The sequence below is a fragment of the Plectropomus leopardus genome, chromosome 9, assembly GCF_008729295.1.
Source record: "Plectropomus leopardus isolate mb chromosome 9, YSFRI_Pleo_2.0, whole genome shotgun sequence".
In the NCBI taxonomy this organism is placed as follows: domain Eukaryota; kingdom Metazoa; phylum Chordata; class Actinopteri; order Perciformes; family Serranidae; genus Plectropomus; species Plectropomus leopardus.
Window position 1 is genome coordinate 14,512,522 of NC_056471.1, and position 23,506 is coordinate 14,536,027.

The following is a 23,506-nucleotide window of genomic DNA, read 5'->3' on the forward strand; positions in this document are numbered from 1 at the left end:
CTTGATGGAAAGGTTTGTCCCACATCTTGTGTCCAAGGACTGTCTGAAGTTTGAAAAACAAATAGTAATTTCTGTTTTTACAGTTTCTGGATTTGATAAATGGTGTAATTTTGAAGAGTTTTTTTAAGAACATGTTTTCTGTAAAAATTGTTGAAATTTAAAACTTGTATGTCACTCGTCTAAGCCAAAACAACAAAAAAAAGTAGTTGACAACCAACAGTCCCTAAGAGAGCATAATTAAATTATACTTACTTTATTTTTGCCAAGGAAATGTGAATATGTATCATACCATATTTAGGGCCTCATATTTATCTATCAGAGGGGTGGCTGGGGTGTGGTTTCATTTATTTATTTATATATTTGACCCTCCCTGAAGCTACAAATACTTTTCTTGAGTCTCTCTGAGATACTTGGGGAAAATGCAAACCCTCCCTCCACCATAAATCAGTTGTTAGATTTTAAAAACTTATCCTTTAATATCTGAAAGTTAAAACTTGAAGGCGAAATCCTGGAGTAGAAAAAAAACATTGATTAGTTATTGCAAACTATTTATTTTTGCCAAAATTTTAAATGAGACAAGTAGAATAAGGTGATTTTGATGAAATATCATAGACTTTGTGTCTATGATATTTGGGTTTTTTTTTTGTGTGTGTGTGTGTGTGTGTGTGTGTGTGTGTGTGTTTCTAATAGAAGCATTGATCCCCCATGATGTGTTTAAGGACATTCGAAAATCCACCAATAATTTCTCTTTTTAACTATTTCTGGCTATGAGAAGCGGTGTAACTTTAATAAAACATGCCTTCTAAACCTGCGTTTAAGGGCCATGTATTCTTTGCAAATTGGCTGTAAAATAAATAGCCTACAAAATACTATATATAAAGTTGTATGCCCCTACCCTAAGCCAAAATAAATCCCTCCGCAGTGCTTAAAAGCAATTTAACATCCCTCCTCCCTTTTGCACCCCCTTTTAAATACGGACAGCCCCCAAGAGAGCGTATTTTTCCCTGAATATGTGAATATGTATCCCATTTTACCGTATTTATTAGTCTGTAGTTCACTGCTGAGTGTGAACCTCAGCACACAGCAGGCTGCAGTGTCGCTGCGCGGCCAGCAGGCAGCGCTGCGTGTTGTAAACAGCTCTGGCACGGGGCTGGCTTCTCTGTTCTCCATTTTGTATGTTTTTCCTGGAGGTTAGCGCCTACTTTCCTAATGGCTAGTTGCGGCTATCATCAGCTCAGCCAGTTAAATGTAGTTTGCACGACCATTTACTGCTAGATTGAAGTGGAAGACTGAAAACTCTCTAAACGCAGTCAGTTGCGCGTGTTTTTGTCGTTTTATCAAGACATGTAGCGAGGACACGACGGCTGAGGAGTAACAAACATTGAGTCAGTGTTGCGTGTTGTCACTGCCACTTTCAACCAAAACAATGTTGACAGACGACCTGTGGACACATACCAACATTCAGTCATTTCAAGGGTAAATATGAGCTTTTATTCGGATTCGAGTTGATATATATGTTAGCTGAGAGCAACAGCAGTAACGTGGCACACGGAGCGATAAATGTGCAGTTTTATGTGCTATGTTGGCTAGCAGGCTACTGTCAACGACACTCGAGCGAAATGTAGGCTCGAGCCACTTTAACGGTTAGCCACATTGCTAACTAGCATGCCAACAGTTAGCAATAAGCTAACGTTAGCAAATCTTAGAGCTGGGCTAACTTTACGGCTATCTGTGCGTGACTTGTGGTCGTACCCGTATTATGTGTATTTACTTTAAGTAAAGTGTTTTTACGGTGCTGTCTATGCGCTCACGTGCACATTTTTTGCATACAGGAATAGCTAACGCAGTTAGCTATGTTTAGCTTCTTTCGCTATCAAGGGCGCGTGGGGGGGTGGGGGGGGGGGGGGCATGCTTTGCAACTTTCCCAAGTCTTATATTGACCTATTGTTTGCCCTCTGCAAGTGCACAACCTAAAACTATTTGACTGTGCATTAATGTTACAGTGTAGCTGCACACTGCGCCACAGATAATCCCCTTGTTGTTTGTTTTAATGCGGTTGCTATGCACTCCACTTAACCCTGTCTGTGAACGCTTTCTCTCTCCTTGTCTTCCACATCTCAAAATATAAAGATGGATAAAAGTGGAGTGAAGAAATTAACATATAGAAGAGATGACCATTTAAGCAAATTGGTCTACACTGAAAGCCCCGAGGAGGGAGGTCTGTTAAAAGTGGCTCCTCACAGTGCTGTGTCCATCACCTCTGCCACCTCCGTTGTTCTTCCATCCAGCCCGTTGATGCAGCCAGGACAGGTGCCTAACGGCCAAAGCAACAGTCCCCTTCCAGAGGAGCTCACCTCCGTCACTGCCACCGTAGGCCCCTTGCTGGAAGACCCAGAGCCCAGGGCGCTGACCAAAGATCAGAAATTTCAGCAGCAGCTCCCAACACAGACTTCCACCACATTTGGGCGTCAAACCTTGAGGGAAAATTTGCCCCAGTTGGAGGCAAGTATAGCAGACATTACCCAGTCCTGCATGGATTCACTTATTGGGGGATCAGATCCCAATTTCTTCCACATGAAAACAGAGGATTTCTCCATGGATAAAGGAGACCAGGATCCCATTGACCTTGATCATGCCTTTGATCACATTGGGAAAGATGTGGACGTGAACCAGAAATTTTTCAGCGACAACACTTTGGACCTGCTCCAAGACTTCGAGCTCACTGGGTCCCCCTCAGATTTTTATGTAGGTGATGATGCCTTCCTGTCCACTTTGGCAGATGATTCTCTGCTTGGGGATGTTAGCTCGGAGAGGGACATAAAGCCTGCCTTGGTTGAGACTGTTAACGGCAGTGGGGCGATCCCTGTTGCTCTCAATGGCAGCAGTGTAACAAGTCAAGAGCAGTGCAGCTCTGCCGCATCCACAACTGCCTCCTTAACACCTACAACCACTTTGTCTGCGTTGGTTAAGAAAGAAAAAGATGCTGGGTTCATTCAGCTCTGCACCCCAGGTGTGATCAAGCAGGAGAAGACGTCCACAGGCCAGAGTTACTGCCAGATGAGCAGCACGTCCTCCACAGACATGTCCAGCCCTAACACCATCTCCATCTGCGGCGTCAGTACGTCAGGAGGACAGAGCTATTGCTTTGGAGTCAACTCCAGCAGCAATGACGCTCAGCAGCAGAAGAGTCAGAAGCCAGTGTCCAGCCAGTTTCTCCCAGTGACAACCATTGGTGGGTCCTGGAGCAGAGTCCAGGGTGTTGGAGACAACTCTGCAGTGCTCAGGGCTGGTGAGACGTTCTCAAGCTCTCCCTCCTACCCCACCAGCTTTTCCAGGTAAGAAATTGAAGCAGTACTCCACCGTGTGGTCTGATCTGACCTTCCTTTTTATTTGTTGTAAGTTGAGCTGATGTGTGTGTATATGATTTAACCGATTATGTCCTCTAATGCTCTTTGTTTGGAAACCAGAAATGTTATGTTATTCTTCATCTTTGCAACAGAACTGTGGCCTCCTGAATCCTGAAATAACCCTGGTCATTAACCATGCTCACAACCTCTCACATACTTGTGCTGAAGTGATCAGTCATTATATCAATCATGTTCATTACTGACAAAATGGGCCATATATTTTATATATATATTAAGCGGTATCTAAAATTGGCCTAAAGCTGTGTTCTGAAGACTGCACATTATCCTACAAAACATGAAAACAACTCACTTAATAAAAGTTACCAAATAACATTTAGTGTAAAACAAAAATGAATGAATGAATCTTTAAGAAACATGTTTGGTTAAAATACAGCATTTTCACTGGGTGAACAAAATCACATAAATAATAAATAATAATTTCAATATTCAATAATTTAAATAAAAAATAATAATTTCAGTAACAAAATTAACAAAATCCGGTAGCAACATTTAAAATCTGGTAGCAACATTTAATTGACTAGTCATGCACATTCCTATCATAAATGTGATTATCTACATCTCATTATATATAGATACTTTGGATCATTTTTAATCCTTTAGTCCTTTAAGGTTAAATAGTTGTCTATTCTGATATTTTCTGCTATTTATTTTTCTCCCATAATAAAGCTGCACGCTTCACATTTTGCCTAAAAAAGGCTTATAAGAAAACTAGTCAAATCTATCCAACGTAGTTGACATATGATAGATGTATACAGTATATTAAAATGTATACTTTCTTCAAGAAAAAATCTTTACGCTATTTATTATTTTTTAAAATTGTTTTACATTGTCTTGTGTAGTTTTCATGGATAGAGGAGTGTCAGTCTGCTATTGTACTGCCGGCAGATTTGGGCACAGTTTAAACATGTTTTCTTTTTCTCAACATGTTTACAATGTGGACGTCTAATTACACTTCATGAGTCACTGGCCTTAAGAGGCATAGCTCACCTGAGAAATGCCAGTGTGAAATGTCAACCCGCAGAGGATTTTGGCTCATTGATGCTCGCTGACTGGGTGGATATCTTTTAATGACGCTGCTGATTATTTCTTTACTTTATGTTTCACCTGTTAATAACCTTGTGTGTCAAAAAGTCATTTCTGTATTATAATTGAGTTGTCTTTGACATTTCATGTTATCTGATTGTGTTAAACAAAAAATCAGAAAGAGATGGGACTTTATATAATCTAAAATTTATATTGAAATGCCCCAGTCGGTCTCTAATATAAAGACATTACTTTGGCTTTAGTAAATTGTGATCAGCATCATTTTCTTTTGACATGACACTGACAAAATTATCAATCAGTGCTGAAAATGATTGTTAGTGTTTCGGCTGTACTTGTGTTGTTTATAGTTCAACTTAGCAGGCTCTGTTATCTGGTTTCACAAATAAAGCATTCTGGATAACCGCTCCCACAAAGGTGGTTATCAGCTAGTGCTGTTAGTACAGGATTTTCCAGTTTATGAGTTTATACACATGAAGGAGTTAAGAGTTTGTAACAAACAGCCAGTCACATGTCGCACCAGCAGATAAAACTCTGGGTATTTAACACGATGAAAATATTGATCCCTGCAGGGAAATCAGGTCATTGCAGTTTCACAGAGTCAACAAAGTAATAGATATGTTCTATGATGACTAGAATAGAAGAAAATGTGATAGAAATAGTAGAAAATAATACAGTCATTAAATGCTGGAAATACAGGATCTTTAATTTTGTGTTAATTTTTGGGCTCTGCAGTTTTCTCATGCTAAGGTGCCTGTATTGGGTTTGGAACAGAGTTCAGGGAATGGCAGACATGGATGAGGTTTATGCATTACTGAATTGCAGAGCACATAAATTAATTACTTGTAAGTGTGAAGATTCACTTTCTTATTTAAATTCAAAAGGCTGACTGGTGTACTTTGTTAGAGCACAGTGGGAAAAGCTACGTCCTACATAGTGTCATCACAGCTATGGTTATAGATTTCATCAAGGAGCCTCTTCTGCACTTGATATTATATATGTTATACAGTAACATCAGCACAATAAATATGTTAATAATAAAAAATAGCAAATTTTATATTATATGGATAAATAATCTATAGCAGTGACTACCTTACATTTACACTGATTTTCCACTATTATGCAGAATATGACAACATTCTGGATATGATACAGGTCATGTAAACAGCATGTTATATTTTGATATTTGCAATTAGGCCTTATTCTGATCAAGCATTTCCTTTTTTAAAAGATTTTTTTGGGCTTTTATTGCCTTTATTTGACAGGACAGTGTGAGTGTGAAAGGGAGAGAGAGAGAGAGAGAGGGAGAGAGAGGGAGTGACAGGGAGTGACATGCAGCAAAGGGCCAAGGCTGGAGTCGAACTCGTGGCTGCTGCGGCAAGGACTCTAACTCTGTACATGGGGCGCTACTCTATCCACTGAACCACCAGGCACCCCATGATCAAGTATTTTCTGATTAAGACATATGGAATATGCTAGTATTTTTCTGGTCTTAGAAGCCTTTTTTAGCATTGTGCAGGCTATTTGGGATATGCATTACAATCAGGGTTTTTACAGCAGTTTGCAACACGCCCTCTCGCCTGTTTACGATCGGCTTTGTGCGTTGTACACAAACCAACCAGCCCACATTTTCCAAGGCTGGTATGGAGATGCATGTCCAAAAGAAAAGACCACATTTATGGTCTGAAGTAGAAACACACCTACTTTTAAACATTATGAAAGACCTGGATATCAACAGGTTTTGGATATGATAAAATAACACAGCACAACCTTTTCAAGAAGGTGGTTAAAAAAATAAAAGAGGTAGGCTGTGTTTGTACAGTAAAACAAGTCTACCACCAGCAGAAAACTTTGAAAAATCCTTTTTTAATGCAAAAAAAAGCAAAATGGAACAAGCAGCTCCAGCTGTTCCACTTTTCTATACTTAAAATTCCATATGTTAATCAGAGTATGCACAGCTGCATCTAAACGGGAATAATATGGGAATATTCATTTTCATTAGCAGTGTATGAAGCTTAACAAGAATAATGCTTTTTGAAGAATAATGGCAAAAACCAAATCACAACACCTTAGCTTCCATAAAAAGAAAAGAAAAATGTATATAATCTGATATAATGAAAAACAAAAGGTCCTGTGTCCTTCAGTACTTGGAACATAAACATGAATGTGTTATTTTTGTAATTTTTTTATGATTCTGTAGGAAAGGTGACTCCATTTTTCCCTCATAGTTGATGGATGAGGAGGTGGACATTTTATACGTTTTGATAAGCCTGAACAAAAACTGCTCCTTGCAGGTTTGGTTTGCGGTCTTGGTTACTATAGAAACGGAGCTCGATTTAAAGTCAAGCCATGGTTCTGCGACAAAAATACACCGGGTTGGGTTAACCCCTTAGTAAGTGAATTGTCCCACCAGTCTTGCTCTGTGAGACGGGCTCGTGGACTGCAGGACGTGGCTGCAGCAAGAGAAAGGATGTCCCTGTTAAAAAACCAGGGGAATTCCACTTCTGTCCAAGTCAGACATTTCATCGGTTTTTTTCCTCTCAGACTGTGCGCATCATTATGTATGTTTATCGCATGTCCCAATTCAAGAGTTTTCCTTCTTAACCAGATAGCATTTTATTTTTTTACTCTTTTGCATTTCAGTTTAACAACAGGCTCTGCTCAGCCTCTCACAGACGTTTCCAATAGGGGTTCATGAGGTTGTTTTGGGAAGATCTCTGTGATCCTCCAGTTACATTATGCCAAAAATAAACCTGAGATCTTCACTTGTAGCAAATCTGTCCCCAAGGAGCAGTGTCTTTAACGCTAAGATGAATGAATGGTTGCCTTCGTAGAGGCCCGTAAATAAAAAAAGGGAAATTCTGTAGCAGAGAAAAGGCTGAAGTAACTGCGTGACTTTGCTTAATCTTAATTTCTGCTGTGATTTCCCTCTGAGTTCCCATTCAGATGAACTGGGAGTGTACAGTCCCAGCATTTGGACTCCACTCTGCCCCACAAACTGTCTTTTGTACAGTTACTCTGCTGCCCTGTAAAGTTTTATGGGTTCAGCTTTGGGATCCAATCGTGAAGCGGCTGAATAGAAATTCTTCACCAACAGTGGTGTGTGGCAGTCATGAGTCTTAAAGGCTTTTTTGTTTGTGTCTCTTCAACATTCACGCCTGTCTGATTCACAGCATCTGACAGGGAGTGATCAGTTCAAAGATTGGCACGCAGATGTGCGTCACTTCAACAAGGCCACAGATGTGGACATGTTTTTATTGTTTTTGGAAATGATGCTTGGTAACATCTTCACGACTGTCTGACAGTCGTCCTGATGCCTGGTGACCGATAACAGATGGGGAGAGACACGAGATACACCTCATCTTCATTTCACATGTGGCTTTAATTGGCCCGTCTTTGTGATTTGTGGAGGTGTGTGTGTGTGTGTGTGTGTGTGTAATCATAGGATTATGTCTGTGCACGTGAGCCCAGATAATTTTGTGTGGGTGTGTGGCTGTTTGTGTATTGGCTTACTGGTGTGTGAGCTTAGCATGTGTGTGTGTGTGCGTGTGTGTGTCTCTAGTGAGTGGGAGTTTGTTATTGTGCGATGCATGTTCGCCTCAACCTGTGTGACATTTAGCAGCTTGAAATTAGCTGAGTGCTGGGCTGCGGTGGTTCTGTGGTTGTCAGGCAGTTGGCATCAGGTCACGTCTCCTCCAGCTTCTCACGCAACGGTGCCGCTGCTTCCTGCAGAGGCTCAGAGGACCTCACATGGCACTGAGTACCTGTCCTGCCGTAGCCCCACAGTTTGCTGCTTTGCATTGTGCAGGTCCTCTGACATTACCCAAACTAGCTTGGGCTTGTTACATTACGAGGTGTCTCACACATTGCTGGTGCTTTAATTTTCCGAATCTTGGCAATTTATTTTAGGCATCGCAGTTTTACGTTATGACTCAGTTTTAGAGTCTGACTCACAAACAGCCGGTTCTCACACAACAAAAACTGCTTCACCTTGACCAGTGATCCCTATTTCAGGAAATACACGCCCTTATATGTTAAATGGTTTTTAAATGGAATGACTTGATTAACATTGAGTTGCACTCAAAGGAAATACCTAGACTGAATAGATAACAGAACGCAGAAACATAATTCCTCTGACAGATAATCACATAGCTCAATTATTTGGCTTGTTCTGTGTGAGTTTTGTTTTTAGCTTGGCATTTCCTCCTCCGCCTGTGATTAGCCCAGCCCTTAGAGAGGTTTTCAATTTGCGGGTCAGATGTAATGACTTTGCCACATATCCTGTTCCTGCTTGTCCCCCATGTTTCTTTTTTTGTCAAAATAAGAATGTTTCAGACCGTGTGATCTGTAAAAACATTATTTCTAATGCACACTCTGGGTTACTGGAATTTCTTGAATGCTTTTGACTCGTAATGGAGGAACATTGTTTGCAGGAGTAATAAAACTAGCTCACTGAATAGAGCTGTTCTCACATTGAGACAAAGCAGTGTTGTGTAGCTTCAGCATCTACTGTTCTCTGTATGTGCATGTTTGAGTAATGTATGGTTCAGGTTTTCACACAAATAAAAGCTCATTCATTCAGACTTTTACTGAAGTCATTCATGGAGATGGATTCATGACTTTAGTTGAGTTTTTCTATTCATTAATCAGATGCTGCTGAATATTAGGTAGAGCTGAAACAATCAGTTGATTAATCTTGACAGAAAATGAATGGGCAACTACTTTTGTAATATACATGACAGATATACTATGCAGGATTATTGTTGGCCCCTCCTTGTTACACACAGCAAGCTGCTCAACTACTGTTGGAAGGACACATATGTTATAATGGAAAAGCTGATACTTGAGCAAGCTCACGCCTTGATTCCACCAGCAGTGTGTTGGTGGCATTACATCTGCAATGCTGTTCTGCCCCGATCTCCACACGGCTCTATATTCAACCAGGAACGTCTGTGAGCGTTTCAGAAGCAGAGCGTCCTGACAGCTGATACTGTAGACTTGATGAGATTGTTCTTGGTTTTTGAGGTCATTTTTCTGGATTTTTTTCTGTATTTCTAAGAGCCTCAATTATTTTTGCTTTGTCCACACCATAAGAACTTGGAATGACTGTAGCTCTTAGAACGCCATTTCAACAAAATTCTGACAAAATTTCACCACATAAATGTCCCAACCACAGCAAATTAAGAAACGAATAAGTAAGAGGGCAGCATCTCTGCAGATAAGTACACCACCACACACTTCTAGTGGGTCATAAGGGATAATGAAAAGGGAAGGGGATTTTGTATGAGTCCATCCATTGTTTTTAGGCCAGTCCTGCTTATTACATGCATCAAAAAAAAAGGCTGAACATGAAAAGCTGCTTCAGCTTTGTAAATGTAAAGATTTGCTGCTCCTCTTTGTCTTATGCAATAGTCAACCTAATATCTTTGGGTTTTACACTTTTATTGGGACAAACAAGCAATTTGAAGACATCACATGGAGCTTTATGGGCATTTTCAGCAGTTTCCTGACAGTTTAAGCACAAGTTTGATTCATTCGTAAAATAATGGGCAGTTGAAGTTATAATGAAACTCTTGTTAGTTGTAGCCTTTATATTAACTGACTGATGATAATGCATGGGCTGATTTTAGCAGTGGTTCAGTCTGGGCTGAATGAAGCAGTGCCAGGGCAAGTTGAAGACCACAGCCGGCAGTGTCTTTGCTAAGGTGGTAAAACTCCAGAGAATTTCACATGTTGGAATATTGAGTCAACTTTGGAAAATGGCTATGACTCACTGCTGAATAAAGCTCAGGAGGAAAACCACTTGAAAATATATGTGTTATTTAGAGCGTTTTTTTCTGACTTTATCACAGCAAACATGTCTACTATCTTCCTGTGTGGGTTTTCGGGCATTCTGCAAAAGATAAACAACTAATGTACTTAAGACGCAAAACTGTATCGGTGTAAACATCTTTCACAATTCTCTTTGTAATGCTTCCTATCGACGAAATGTAGGCGTGAATCCTTGCCTTTGGGCTGTGTTTGACAGCTGCAGTGCCTGCAGGACTTTGTAACAACCTGTTCAATGAGTGTTTCTTCATGACAGAGTAAGCTTAGTAGTAGAGCTCGGTATTTATGAGGTTACAGGGTTCAGCGGTAGGGTTTTTGCCAAAAGTTAGGTTTTACTTGTCTTTATACAAAATGTTGTATTTATTAGCAGCTATTTATTAACAACAAAGACCTAAAGTTAATTGTCATGAAAAATGACCCCTTTTTATCTGCCTTGCTTTCAAACTTGCAGAAAACTGTGCAATACATTATTGAAGTGCTCATATTCTCTAACCCAAATGTAAACTCCTGTTTCCAAGATAATTGAAATGCTTGCTTGTGTTTGAGAGAAGAGAAGGAACTGACTTGGCTCACTCCTTAGCTATTTCCATCAAAAGGTAATAACAAAAAACAAAAAAAACTTTAATTCTTGTGTAACACTTGTCCGATGGGACAAGTGAGTAACTAGATACACTAGCCCGACATGGCATTTTACTTGACCCGGGCATTCCTTATTGTTGTTCCCTGCTTATTCTGTCTCAGTATTTGCCTTGATAGGCCTTAATTGGGCTAAAGTCGGTTCATAGATCCAACTGGTGAAGAAATAAACAGCTGTCAGATGTATCAGCTGTGGTTTGGTGCCTAGTTTGATACATGAGTAGTTTATGGTCTTTATATATAGCTATATGTATTTATATAAAGCCTAGTAGTCTCAGCTCTCAGCCTTGGCTCTGTGTTTTGAGAATAATCTTTGGTCAGAGTCGCTATTCAGTGCTCAGTGTTGACCTGGCACACCCCTTACCTCTCAGCCTCACTCACCCGTACTCTCACTCTCACTCTCACTCTCTCTCTCTCTCTCTCTCTCTCTCTCTCTCTCTCTCTCTCTCTCTCTCTCTCTCTCCTACACGACGCTCTTGCTTCCTGCAACCAAGGGCAGAGACCTTAACTGTCAGCAGAAGCTTTCAGCTGCTGTAAATCACCTTTTTATGATTGTGCTTGTGTGTGTGTGCTGTGTGCGTGTCTTTTAGCTTTCTGTATTATGCATGAGTGTGTAGGTGTGCACGTGTGGGTCTGTCATGAGTGCTATGGCAGGCTAACCACGGAGGGCTGCCGCGAAGCTCTCACTCTCCTGACCTACTTTCCCTCCCGCCTGCCCACAGCTGGCGCCGAGCTAACGCACCAGATCAAATGCCAACCATTCCAGTTCCTTTCACGTTATTACCGCATTCTCCTGTAACCACAGTTTTTCTGTATTTAGCTTTTGTTGTCTTTTGACACTGAATAGGCTTATAGAAATTCCCCATATCGAGGTTAAGAGGATGTAGCTAAGTCTGTGAGTTTTGTTTGCGCCCTTCTTCTTGCTTTTGTGTGCAGTTGTCGAGTCAGCAAAGCCAAACTTTGGGAGTGGGTTCCTCCCACTTCCAGCTGAAGGTATTATGGTTATGCACACAGTAGCAGCAGCAAGCCTCCAATTCATTTTACAGGCCAGGAAGCCACCTCCCACCTACATACACTCCTAATGGCTCCTATTATGGAAACTGATATGGAAACTCAAATCCTTTGGGTTTATTTTTCTTGTGCTCAGCCATGGGTTAGGTTAAGTCTTCTCCTCTGATGTTTGACGCTAAAACAATAGTTGCTACAAAACATGACTGTTATTGAAGCAGGTTTGTTAATACAGCATGTAGGAGGAGACAATGGCTCCTTGCATGCACTGACACTGAGGAATCATCCAGAGTGTCACATGTAAGAGTACCTCACTAATGGCTTGTTTCATGGAGCAAAACAATAGCCATAAAAACGCTTGATGTCAATGGGAAACGGCTCCAAAGGGTACTATATCTCCATTGTATTAATTTCATGTGGCAGCGTGATTTATGTTTGGTGAATACATTGCACTAATGTCAAGTACTTATAAAGACATACTGTCTGTTTTTATTGGAAGGCACACGAGGGAGATATTTTAGAGAAGTCCTGCCTAGTCTTTGGCCAAACAAACCCAGTCTCTCCACTCCCTCATAGAAGCTCCGTTGTTGTTTTGCATGCAAGAATGATTCAGAGCGTGCAGACCAGTTCCCCTTTCTATTTTGGTGGCCCTTACCTCGGGGAAGGAGCACTTCCTTCTGCTCTCGTCATGCTCACAGGGTTTTTGTGAAGATTAGAAGATGTTCGTGCAATGTTGATCCATATCGTGACCATCTTCACAGTGATACTGAAACCAGGTTTTAAGCATGCAGCCACCCAGCCACATGGTTGTGAAGATCCTCACTGTAATATTTCTAGCTTTATTTCAGGAGTGTGACCTCATCTCAGTGTGACCCCGAGACAACTGGCTGAACAGAATGATTGTTCATATTTTTCTCCGAGATGACTCATTATAAATTACCAGGCCTGAAGTAGGTCCATTAGGATGATGTAGACTATTATGTGAAATACAGCAAACGCATGAGCACAAAATGAAGTACCCTACCTAGAATGAAACAGCTGGACATTGCAATGATATAGGTCTGATGGCTGCTTGTCTGGACTGACACAGAGGCTGGGGTATATAAAGCAGGGGCCTGCAGAGCTACTCGTGACACTCACGGCTAAAAGGGGATTATGAATTGTTAAGCAGGGCGCTGGGCCACCGGTATTATCGTAAGTGCGTGAAGTGGCTTGTCTCATTAGAACCCGGGCTGATTGATCACACTCCAACCGACGTAAGCGATTAACTTTCTCTGCACTGCTCTCTTGTTGAAGTCGAGGCCCTTCTCGGGGTGTCTCTGCCTCTGTGCTGTGGCTCTGCTCTGACCTATAGTAAACTCTGAGGGAATGCAAGAACTTCCTGCCGATGGCAAGCACTCACTTCAACAGATGGTTTCAGAAAGAGGAAATTCGGTCTCCCTGCACTGCCGTGCTGCTTTGATTGGTTTGTGTTTGGCAATCCACAAAAACAGATTTGTAACTTGTTTCATGGCTTAGTTGAACATCGTCGACATCACTGAGTCTAAATTAAGTTTAGAGACAGCATTGAAAAGCAGTGACATCGCCTCAGGCTTACGTTGTTGTTGAAAACGTATAGCGGCTGCAGTAATTGGATTTGAACTAGTAGCCCATTTAGTAAAGCTGTCCTGCTGACACCATCCCAGTGGGCCAGTGAAGGACAAACTGGTTACCCTCCACATCATCGTCATCATCACTCTGGTCTCATTAGCCTTCTCCACCCACCCTTCTGGTTATAACGGCCTCCTTTTGAGCTTAGAGCACTTTTGTTTGTTTGTGTGTGTGTGCATATACTGTATGTGTGTGTGCTCTCATAGCAGTGTGTGTTAAGGAAACCCCACATAAATCTGTGTGTGCGACAGATGGCATGTGGGTTACATCATCGCAGTGGCACTACTTTTGTATGAATTGTATATATCGTATGACCCTTCGCCCAGGCTACTGTAGTTGGTTGTGAACCAAACAGCAGGTACTCAGCCATGCTGGTTGAAGGCAAGAATAACTTGTTGGAAGCAAATGCATATCATGATGCCTCAATATGTGAGGTTTGCCACAGCACAATTATTATTGTTATTGCTGATCCTCAAATGGCTACAATGACGCATTCTGTGTTCCTGTAACTGTTTTTGGATTGCATTAATTGCTTGTTATTGGCAACTTGAGGGCAGTGGATTGAGCTGTAAACTCCATATTGACATTATTATCACCATATAAAGTTGTTAAGGCAAACTTGTTAGCAAACAGTTCCCTATTTACAAATTCAGCAGACACAACATTTATTTGCTTTGTGTTTCCATGTTTCTGGCCAGTGCCGTTGCAGAGTTTGCATGTTCTTCCCTTTTCTCATACAGTCCAAAAAGTGCAGGTTAGCTTATTTGGTGACTTTAGTTTTCCAAGTCAACTCAAAGTTGACAGTTTTTACAAATATTTTTATATACCCATTTGCGTCTAGTGAGAAATCCATTTTTTACAGCCCCCAGATCAAAAAGTAGATAAGTCAACTTTACAGCATTGAGCACAAAGGCAGCAAACAGAAACAAGTCCTCTGTTTTCTATTTCAGTTACAGTTAGCTCTCTGTCAGCCATTTGGCCCTTGGTATGAGCATACCGTGGGGTTTTAGTGCTTTTCTGCAAAAAAACAGCTGCCAGCTGCTGCTGCTGCTGACGATGCTGATGAGATTGTTGGGACTGAACCAAATTATAACAGTATGGGCTGTAAAACCAAAACAATGCGGTGAAAGATGCTAAAATACTCTGAGGAAAACTGCAGAGCTGGGTGATAATACTCGACTGGATTATCACTATTGTCAAGTAGGCTGGTGTCTTGGGCTGGGTGACACGGCCATAAAATACTATCAAGATATTTCAAGGTATTTTTGCAATAATGACGTTCTTGATGATGTCAAAAAAATGCTGAAAAATATTTTTTGTTTTATTTCAAGAACATACAATTACAACAGAATAATTGTATGGCTTTATATGTCAGCATAAACATTAGACTCAACAAAAATATTAAGTAAAAAAAGTGTAATAAAAATTATCCCTTTGTTCTTAAGTTTGAAAACAGCAACAGTACTCAGAGTGAGATTTAGAAGTACAAAAAACAAAATCCACCACAAATCTAAGGTACAAATCTTAACAGTTGCCAAGTAAAGAATAAAACATCTGGTCATATTAACCAGTGCTACATAAGCTAACTTCTTACTCTTCCTTTCCTTTTGGAAAAATCCAAAAAGATGGAGTTGTTTATCTCCACCTGGACCTGTGCGCTCTGCCTTTTCTTTTCTACTCTTCCAGCTGTAATTCAGAGTTGACCATTAGACCCCCCAACACACACACACACACACACACAACACCACACACACACCTTCCTCTAATTTTGACAATCTGTTATGTTGTAATGACTATCGCACATTCAAACACATTTTTTGTCAGGCTTCACTTAGGTTTATATTTCGACAGACTTATGACAAAATAACCTGGTGAACCATACATGCCTCCCTGGTACAGAGAGATAGAGGTGCTGTGCTGAGTTTACTCTAAACAGCAGGTTTCAAGAAGTGTCGCAAAAGACTGTAGCAATCCATAAAACAATTTGGGCTGTACCATCGGACACCCAGGCCAAGTGACGTCACTGATTCCACAATACTGAAGCCACTCCTCTTTTTGGAACTCAACGTTTCCAATGTCGTGCTAGAAGCAGTCTTACTGTCAGCTATGTTAGTTGTTGCCATGCATAACAGTATGACGTCATTATATCAGCAAGTCAAAATATTGCCATTATATATGTGTGTATGTATGTATGTATATATATATATATATATATATATATATATATATATATATATATATATATATAATTATTAATTATTATTATTAATAATTATACCAGAATTATTGTGAACAAGATGATATTGCACACCCCAACTGGTGACTGTTTTGTCTTTTGCAAACAACTTTCTTTAATTCACCTCGAGTGCTAGTCAGAACAAATAGCGTTATAGTTTTATTTTTATTTTTTTCAGTTACATATTATTTTTTTTGTGTTGGGTGTATTCATCCCTTTACTGATAAGACAGCTTAAAATAGAAAGGAAAGTGGGAGAGACAAGGCAATCAACACCACAGCAAAGGGCTACAGGTACTCCACCAGGAGTAAGAGGTGGCCCCATAGCATTCTTAATTTGACCTGTTCTTAATCAGGGACAACATGGTGCAACTTGATTTATCAAGTTTAGATTTCTTGGTGCAAATTTTATTATTTATGATTCTGTGGCAATCCCAAAAACCTCTGCAGGACTAGAGATGATGCTTTGCTTATAATCACTATCCTGGTTGAGACAAGGCACGTTAAACAGGATTTATTGAATTTGTTTGATTTTGACATGTGATTGTTAATTTTATGTGTCCTATTTCCATTTTGCATATGAATGATTAATGCATTTTCTGTCTGAGCCTGCCTAGGTTGGGCTTTTTGTGAGTTAGAATGATGAATCCAATTTCCAAGTCTAAAAACACAGCTCTTTGATTTTCACTGCAGCTATAAATATTTATAATAATGTTCCTTCTGCTCAGGTTGTCCACTTCAAACAATGATAAATTGTGCACACAATATGGAATGGGATTTTTTTAACTGCTTGGCTGTAACTACCAAACTGGGATTAAAACTCAGAAAGTTTTGGTAAAGTGTCTTTGCAGAGTGTGATATAACAGCAGGTTGTCTGGTGTATTTGAAAATGTTGGTTTACTGGATTTCCAAAGATTGAGTCACTGTGTTCTCAATTAAATCTGCCCCATGCTTCACCCCTCACAGTTGAGCCAGGAGGGAGCTGTTCAGTGAGCCCCCCACTTTGTGGTTTGATCCCCAACCAAAAGATTTTCAATTTCAACTGTACGAAACAATGCAGCGCTGAAGACACTTAGGAAATAGAAGCCTACTGTCAGCACACAGTTTGAATCTTTGAATGCGAGTCATAAAAGGTAAATGGACAGACTTATTGACCACAGTGTGTTCTCACTGGTGCTCAGAAAGCTCTCAGCTCTGTAATGGCTAGACAGCCTCCTCCGAGGTCTTTCTCTTATAGTTTTTTTTTTTATCTGACTGCTGAATGCTTCTGAAGTTAATGCTTTGATGTCTCACTCAGGTTTTCCCATCCTGCCGCACCCTCTGACTACTGGGGCCTGGCCTGCTTTCATGCTTATACCCTCATATTGTGTAACTAAGAGTGAACTTGGCCCCCTGCCTCAAATCTGCATAAGTGTGTTAGTGTGCAGTGACAGTTCATTGCAGCCCTTATCAGATAAAACAGTTTGTCGTCATTGTGGTGGCAGACTGGCTGACACATGGACAGACAGACACGGTTGTTGCACGTCTTAGGCTCAATGTCCTCTAGGTGTGGGCGTTGTTGATGCATGGCCACTGGGTTGGAAAGGGGGGTGTGGACCTCTGGCGCATGGATGCTGTAAAGCCTGACGTCCTCTAGTGGTGGTTTTGAAGAAGTGAATCTCTCACCAGTGTTAACTTGGTCTGGAAACGTTTGTGGTTCAATCGAAGAAAGAAGGGCAGTTTTATGACAACCGCTGGATTTAGGATGTAACCACGGATAGTCCTCTTTTCTGCACTCACATTTTTTGGAATGAAGGCATATTTGAGAGAAAAAAAATCAAGCACAATGAGCACATTGAGTCTGATGGGAGCATGTGTAGTGTATCTGTGTACTTTATATATTTAAAGTTTTTGGAGCTCAGTTGTAAATATGAACTACAGATGAACTCTCAAAACACAGGTTTCTTTCAGGTGTCGAGTCTGGCAGTACAAACTGCATACTGTAGTCATGCAGCATTTATCTGTAGCATCTGATACTGATTTGACTAAAATTTCTGTGCAGCTATTTTCTAGATACCTAGGTCGTTTTAATGCAACACTATCCTACAGACAGTAGAGGTCATGTTTTGTCTTTGTTGATAAAATGCCCAGTATGTTCAAATGGCTTAAGTTTTCTTCCAAACAAAAAAAAGTTATGTTAATTTTCAGTTCCTCACCATAGCTCATTTGTGTGGATCCTTGTGTTCTAACAGACATGATTGATAGATTTCCCTCCTCATAAAACCTTACAAAGCTGTTTTTTTCCTAAAACTTTGAAAGCTGTATTTTAAAGTCCATGATTGCTAGCAAGCAGTTTTTCCTGCATTTGCTGGCGCATTGCTGCATCTCTGAGCATAACTACCATGAAGGGCTGCACCCTAAAAGTAGAAGATTCAAATTATCAGTCATAGGGCTGCAACTTACTGTTTTCATGGTTGATGAGGCTTACAATTATTTTATGAGTTATCATTTCGTCCATAAAATGTTAAAAAAAAAAATTGTCATAAGACTCATCACTATTTCTTAGAGCCCAAACTGTGACATCTTCAAATTACTTCTTTTGTCCAACCATTCATCCAAAACACAAAGACTTTATTTACTATCACAAATGACACAGAAAAGTAGGAAATTATCACATTTAAGAAGCTGCTACCAGAAAATATTTGACATTTTTGCTTGAAAAATCACTGCAGTGTACATCAGGGGACGTCTCGGACCCTCAAATATAGCTGCAGAGTGAGCACTCACCCTGCCCTCTGGGTAGCACTGAACCAGGACCCAGGGTGAGTCAGAGTGAGACGGACGCAGCTGCCCAGAGAGGCTCTGCCGGGTCAGGCTCAGAGATAACCTTACCTTCTGCCTTTTGGTTAGATAAGGTGAATTTACAGCTTACAGCAACGTAATGCTGTCTTTGACTTTTATTTGATATCTAGTGTCAGCAAAATATTTTGCACATTTCTGATCCATTGCTAGTGTAGTTAGCTTGTTTTAGGTTAAAGGTGTCACTTGGCTAACAATATTACCTCGACATTCTGCCAAACCCCATTGAAACTCTATATCGACAAAAGGAACGAATAGTCATATATTTGTATTAAACTGCCAAAGCCGATTTCACTAACAAAAGTGAAGCCCTACCAGTACCTTTAGAATTGTAGAGTAACGTGAAAGCTTTGACAGGAATGTGTATTTATCAGCACCCTAAATGCGCATGTTCATACTTACGCACAAAAACAAAACGACAATCCACTCATAGAAAATCAGCTCCTTAGAGCTTCTACTAGAGATCAAAAACTCCATGGGGAACCTTTGAGAGAGACTGAATATCGCTCACATTTCTCTCTTCTGTCTCCTCCCTCTCCCTCCACTTTCTACATCCAGACAGGAAGTGGGAACCATTGCATCCACGCCACAGGGAAAGAGCGCGACTCATAAAATCTGCCTAGTGTGCTCTGATGAGGCTTCAGGCTGCCACTACGGCGTTCTCACCTGTGGCAGCTGCAAGGTCTTCTTCAAGAGAGCAGTGGAAGGTACAAAGCCATAAGACATCATTATTTCCTCGCTGATTTATTCTTCGCCTGTGATAAACTCATTCATCACTAACCTCTGTCACATAAGTTTGCCCAAATGCGGGAGTCATTATGATTTGAAGTTGGAGGCGCGATCATTACAAAGTAAAGGACTGTGATACAGCTAATTAGTTTTTCCCCCTGGAGTGTTTGCCACAGCAGTGAAGGTAAATAACAGATTAATCTTCTTCTTCTCTGTGCCTCAGGGCAGCATAATTACCTGTGTGCTGGGAGGAACGACTGCATAATAGACAAGATCAGGAGGAAGAACTGTCCAGCCTGCCGCTTCCGCAAGTGTCTGATGGCAGGCATGAACCTGGAAGGTACGTATTAACCACACCGATAACATCAAACCATGTATCCCATCTGCTCTTTATTTCACTTCCCTCAGTGTTCATCCCCGATTTCTGCTCTGCAGCACGCAAAACCAAGAAGTTGAACCGCTTAAAAGGCGTCCAGCCGAGCAACCTGCCCGAGCTGACTCCCTCTCCGCCAATTGAGGCTCGCTCCCTTTTGCCCAAGTGCATGCCTCAACTCGTTCCCACGATGCTGTCCCTGCTGAAGGCCATCGAACCGGACACCATCTACGCAGGCTACGACAGCACCCTGCCTGACACCTCCACCCGCCTCATGACCACCCTCAACAGGCTGGGCGGCCGTCAGGTCATCTCCGCTGTGAAGTGGGCCAAGGCTCTGCCAGGTTAGTACTGGACTACTCTGCCAGTTGGCGTGTAAACGTGTCCTTTGCAGTGGGTGTAAACTATGTATGTTTGGATTGAGCAGGTTGGCAAGTTTGCAAAGAGGGGGGTGTGACACACTGAGGTTAATTTAGTTTAATTTAGGTTCATATTTTTCTTAAACCACATTTAAGAAAAAGGACAAATAAATCTACCTTGTACTTTGTACCTTAATCTGCAGGTGCAACAAGTTTCAAAAGAAACTGTTTACATTTCTTTTTCCTATCATTGAATACACATTGCACTTGGTCCCCTCTTCATGTAATGACATCTGTGTACATGTAAACTCTTGTATTTAAGTGTTGCTCATGATACCCCAGATAGTCAAACTTGCACAAAGGCAAGTTTATGATGTGTGCTGTCCTCATTGTTTGGTATCTAATGTGACGTGTGACACCACACACCACCCAAAATGCAGCCAGAAAGCTCAAATTAGTTTTATTTTAACAACACACAACACATTGCAAGCTTGAATATTTTACAAGTGTTAGCAAAAAACAGGAGATGTTGTCATGTATTGCTGCAATGCAAACAGGTGTGTGTCTGTGTTGATTTGTGTAAACAAACATATTGGCTCTACATCTGGGTCTGCTTTATCTGAGACTAATTTGACACGTAGGAACATTTGGTAAACAGAGTGAAGTCTGATTAATGACTACCATACACCAGCAGATTTTGAAAAGCAATTTAAAAGACTAAAGTCTGACACCCTCTGGCATCAAAACACAATATGAGTTTTTAGTCACACTGTAAGATTTTGCAAAGACTTTGGATCCTGCAGGGTCGTTGTTTGCAAGACGATAACTAGATTCCTTATGAGATTATTTCCCATCCTGCCCTTTGTGGAAAATATATTGCCAAACTCCCTTTAAGTAATATGGCATGATAACAATTATTTGTGTCCACAAAAATATTAGGTCATCAATCACCTAAAAATAAGAATTGACGTGTTTTTGTTACCATAGAATGAGCCGTTATATATTATATCTACATATGAGGCAGGTTCTCCTCCATTGAGCTCGCCATGTTCTTCCACAGTAGCCAAGAACGGACAAACCAAAAACACTGGCCCTAGATCGGGACATCTGCATTTTTCGTGTTTTCCTGTCAGCTACCGTAGTCTTCCTACACGCTTGGCACACGGTAGAAGTTTTAGTTCTGCAACCTCACAGCTAGATTTCACTAAATCCTTCATACAGGACCTTTTAAGCAGCTCGGACAGAGTTTTATTACCACCTTACACCAAACAATCAAGATCACCAGAGCACACACACAATGTACAGTAGGTAAAAGTCATGATAAGACATGATGTCTGTCTGCAACAGTGAAATTGCTTAAAAAGTGGTTTGGTGTTAAGGCCAACATAAGGTTCTTGCATGGACAAGTAATTTCTGAAGAATGTGTGAAACGTAGTTGTATAAACAGTTTTCTGCTTCTTCAAAATATTATATATTTGTTTTCTCAAAGTATCACCTGCTGAAGATGACATTTCAATGTACACCAAAATGTTTCAGTGTATCTTTATTTGGTTCATTGTCACATGCACACCCTCTAACACTTTGTGACTGTTTTGGGAGTCATTTGATGTATTTCCATGTCCTTCCCTCAGGTTTCAGGAACCTGCATCTGGACGACCAGATGACTCTGCTGCAGTGCTCCTGGCTCTTTCTCATGTCTTTCGGTCTGGGCTGGAGATCTTACCAGCAGTGCAACGGCAACATGCTCTGCTTCGCACCAGACCTCGTCATCAACGAGTATGTATCCAACCATTTTCAGCCCTTGTCCATTCCTTGCTGTTTAAAAAGTATTACCACAGTTAAGTGTCTAAAGTCCTACAGACTATACCTGTCAGTAAGTCAACGCATACATCTGTTTGTTTACACATATCAGTGCAGTTCTCTGCTCTGTGCTGAATTTGGCATATCTCCCAAGAATCAAACCACGTCTGTCAGCTGTCACCAGTAATCAGTGTTTCATCCCTCTCATAGACTCAAAGACTCCGTTTGTTAACAGCGCTTTGAGTGTGGTGAGCAGTCGGCACAGCTACCGTGCTCAGGGCTGCAATAGGCCTTTTGATTAGTTTCCTGGTTTTTTTTTTTTTAGTTTTATAATCACAAGCTGAAAATTAATGTGATCATAATTAATATCTGATGATGTTGTGTTCTCTTTTTGTCAGTCAGTCTCAAACAAAATTCAACTGCAGCCTTTTGCTTTTGATTGTGGCTGCCTTGAAACTATCTGTTTGGTAAAAGCCTATTACCTGTTTAAATTTTAGGATCTTTTCAAGAATAAGACCAAGAATATGGCCCTGGTGTTCTGTGATTTACATTTTTAATTAATTGTCTTTTTATAGTGACTTTCATTTAAGGGTGGGTCCATCTGCGTTCTTTTCTGGGTTTTTGGGATGTTGGTTAGAGCAGTGAGCACTGATAATAATAATAATTTAAATGGTTAGCGTGGAGTGTTTATAATGGGGTTGTATGAGGTACCTTTCTGTAGTCAGTGTATTATTTTTACTGCTTAACCTTACTGTCAGACAGTTCTCTCTGATGGGGAACTGAAGTTATGTTGCTCCCTCCAACACCACCAGACTTCATTTGACAAATAGTAACACCTGAGTTGCTGGACTGCTGATTATTTTTTCTTTTTACTTTCAAATCTGACCTAACATGGCAGTTAGAGGGTTTAGAGTAATATTGCAAATTTGGAAGACGCAATTTTTAAAAGAGGCTTGGCTCACAAAGAAGCAGATTAGGCGTTCTAGGTGGTTAGCAATGTCATCATGCAGAAATCTATGTCAGGTCGTGAGAAAATGCTTTTCGAAGATCCTCTGGAAAACAGCATTTTGACACTAAGACATACGTACTTTGACCAAATTTCAGATTACACAAGGAACACTACTGCTTTAGCTTATATTTTACCATTTATCTGTTTTCTGGGTGTGGTTTTCATATGTCAGCGTATGTTTCTACTACACTCTCACATGTACTTTTATATTTTTTTTATCCCCATTGTGGTTTGTATTATGTGAAACAACTAAACTGTAAACTGCTAGTTACAAAATAATATAACCAAAAAATAAAACCTAGAAAATAATGGACCCATGTAGGGATGCACTGATTTATTGGCTGAACATCCGTATCAGCTGATATCCACCTTGTTGATTGTCATCTGCCACTCAACAAAGGTTTTTTGGGGGGGTGGAAAGGATGCAGTTAACTCACTGCATCAGGGGATGTGCTTTTCCTGATAATGCTTACATTACATTCTTAAAAACAAATCCATGTTGACATCAACAGGAGGAGAGCAAGTTAAACGTTAGCATTTAGCAGCTGGTGGCTCAAACTAACTTTACTTT

General features: G+C 40.6%; 1 protein-coding gene across 1 annotated transcript in view; it reads left to right on the forward strand.

Moving 5' to 3' along the window:
• Nucleotides 1-1,201: 1,201 nt before the first annotated feature.
• The window catches only part of nr3c1 (nuclear receptor subfamily 3, group C, member 1 (glucocorticoid receptor)), a 29,864-nt gene continuing 7,559 nt past the window's right edge, over nt 1,202-23,506 (forward strand). The window contains exons 1-6 of the mRNA XM_042493206.1: nt 1,202-1,476; nt 2,131-3,335; nt 19,224-19,372; nt 19,618-19,734; nt 19,830-20,111; nt 21,758-21,902. Of these exons, the coding sequence (XP_042349140.1) occupies nt 2,131-3,335; nt 19,224-19,372; nt 19,618-19,734; nt 19,830-20,111; nt 21,758-21,902 (1,898 nt within the window). The 5' untranslated portion in view covers nt 1,202-1,476. The remainder of the gene's footprint in view (nt 1,477-2,130; nt 3,336-19,223; nt 19,373-19,617; nt 19,735-19,829; nt 20,112-21,757; nt 21,903-23,506) is intronic.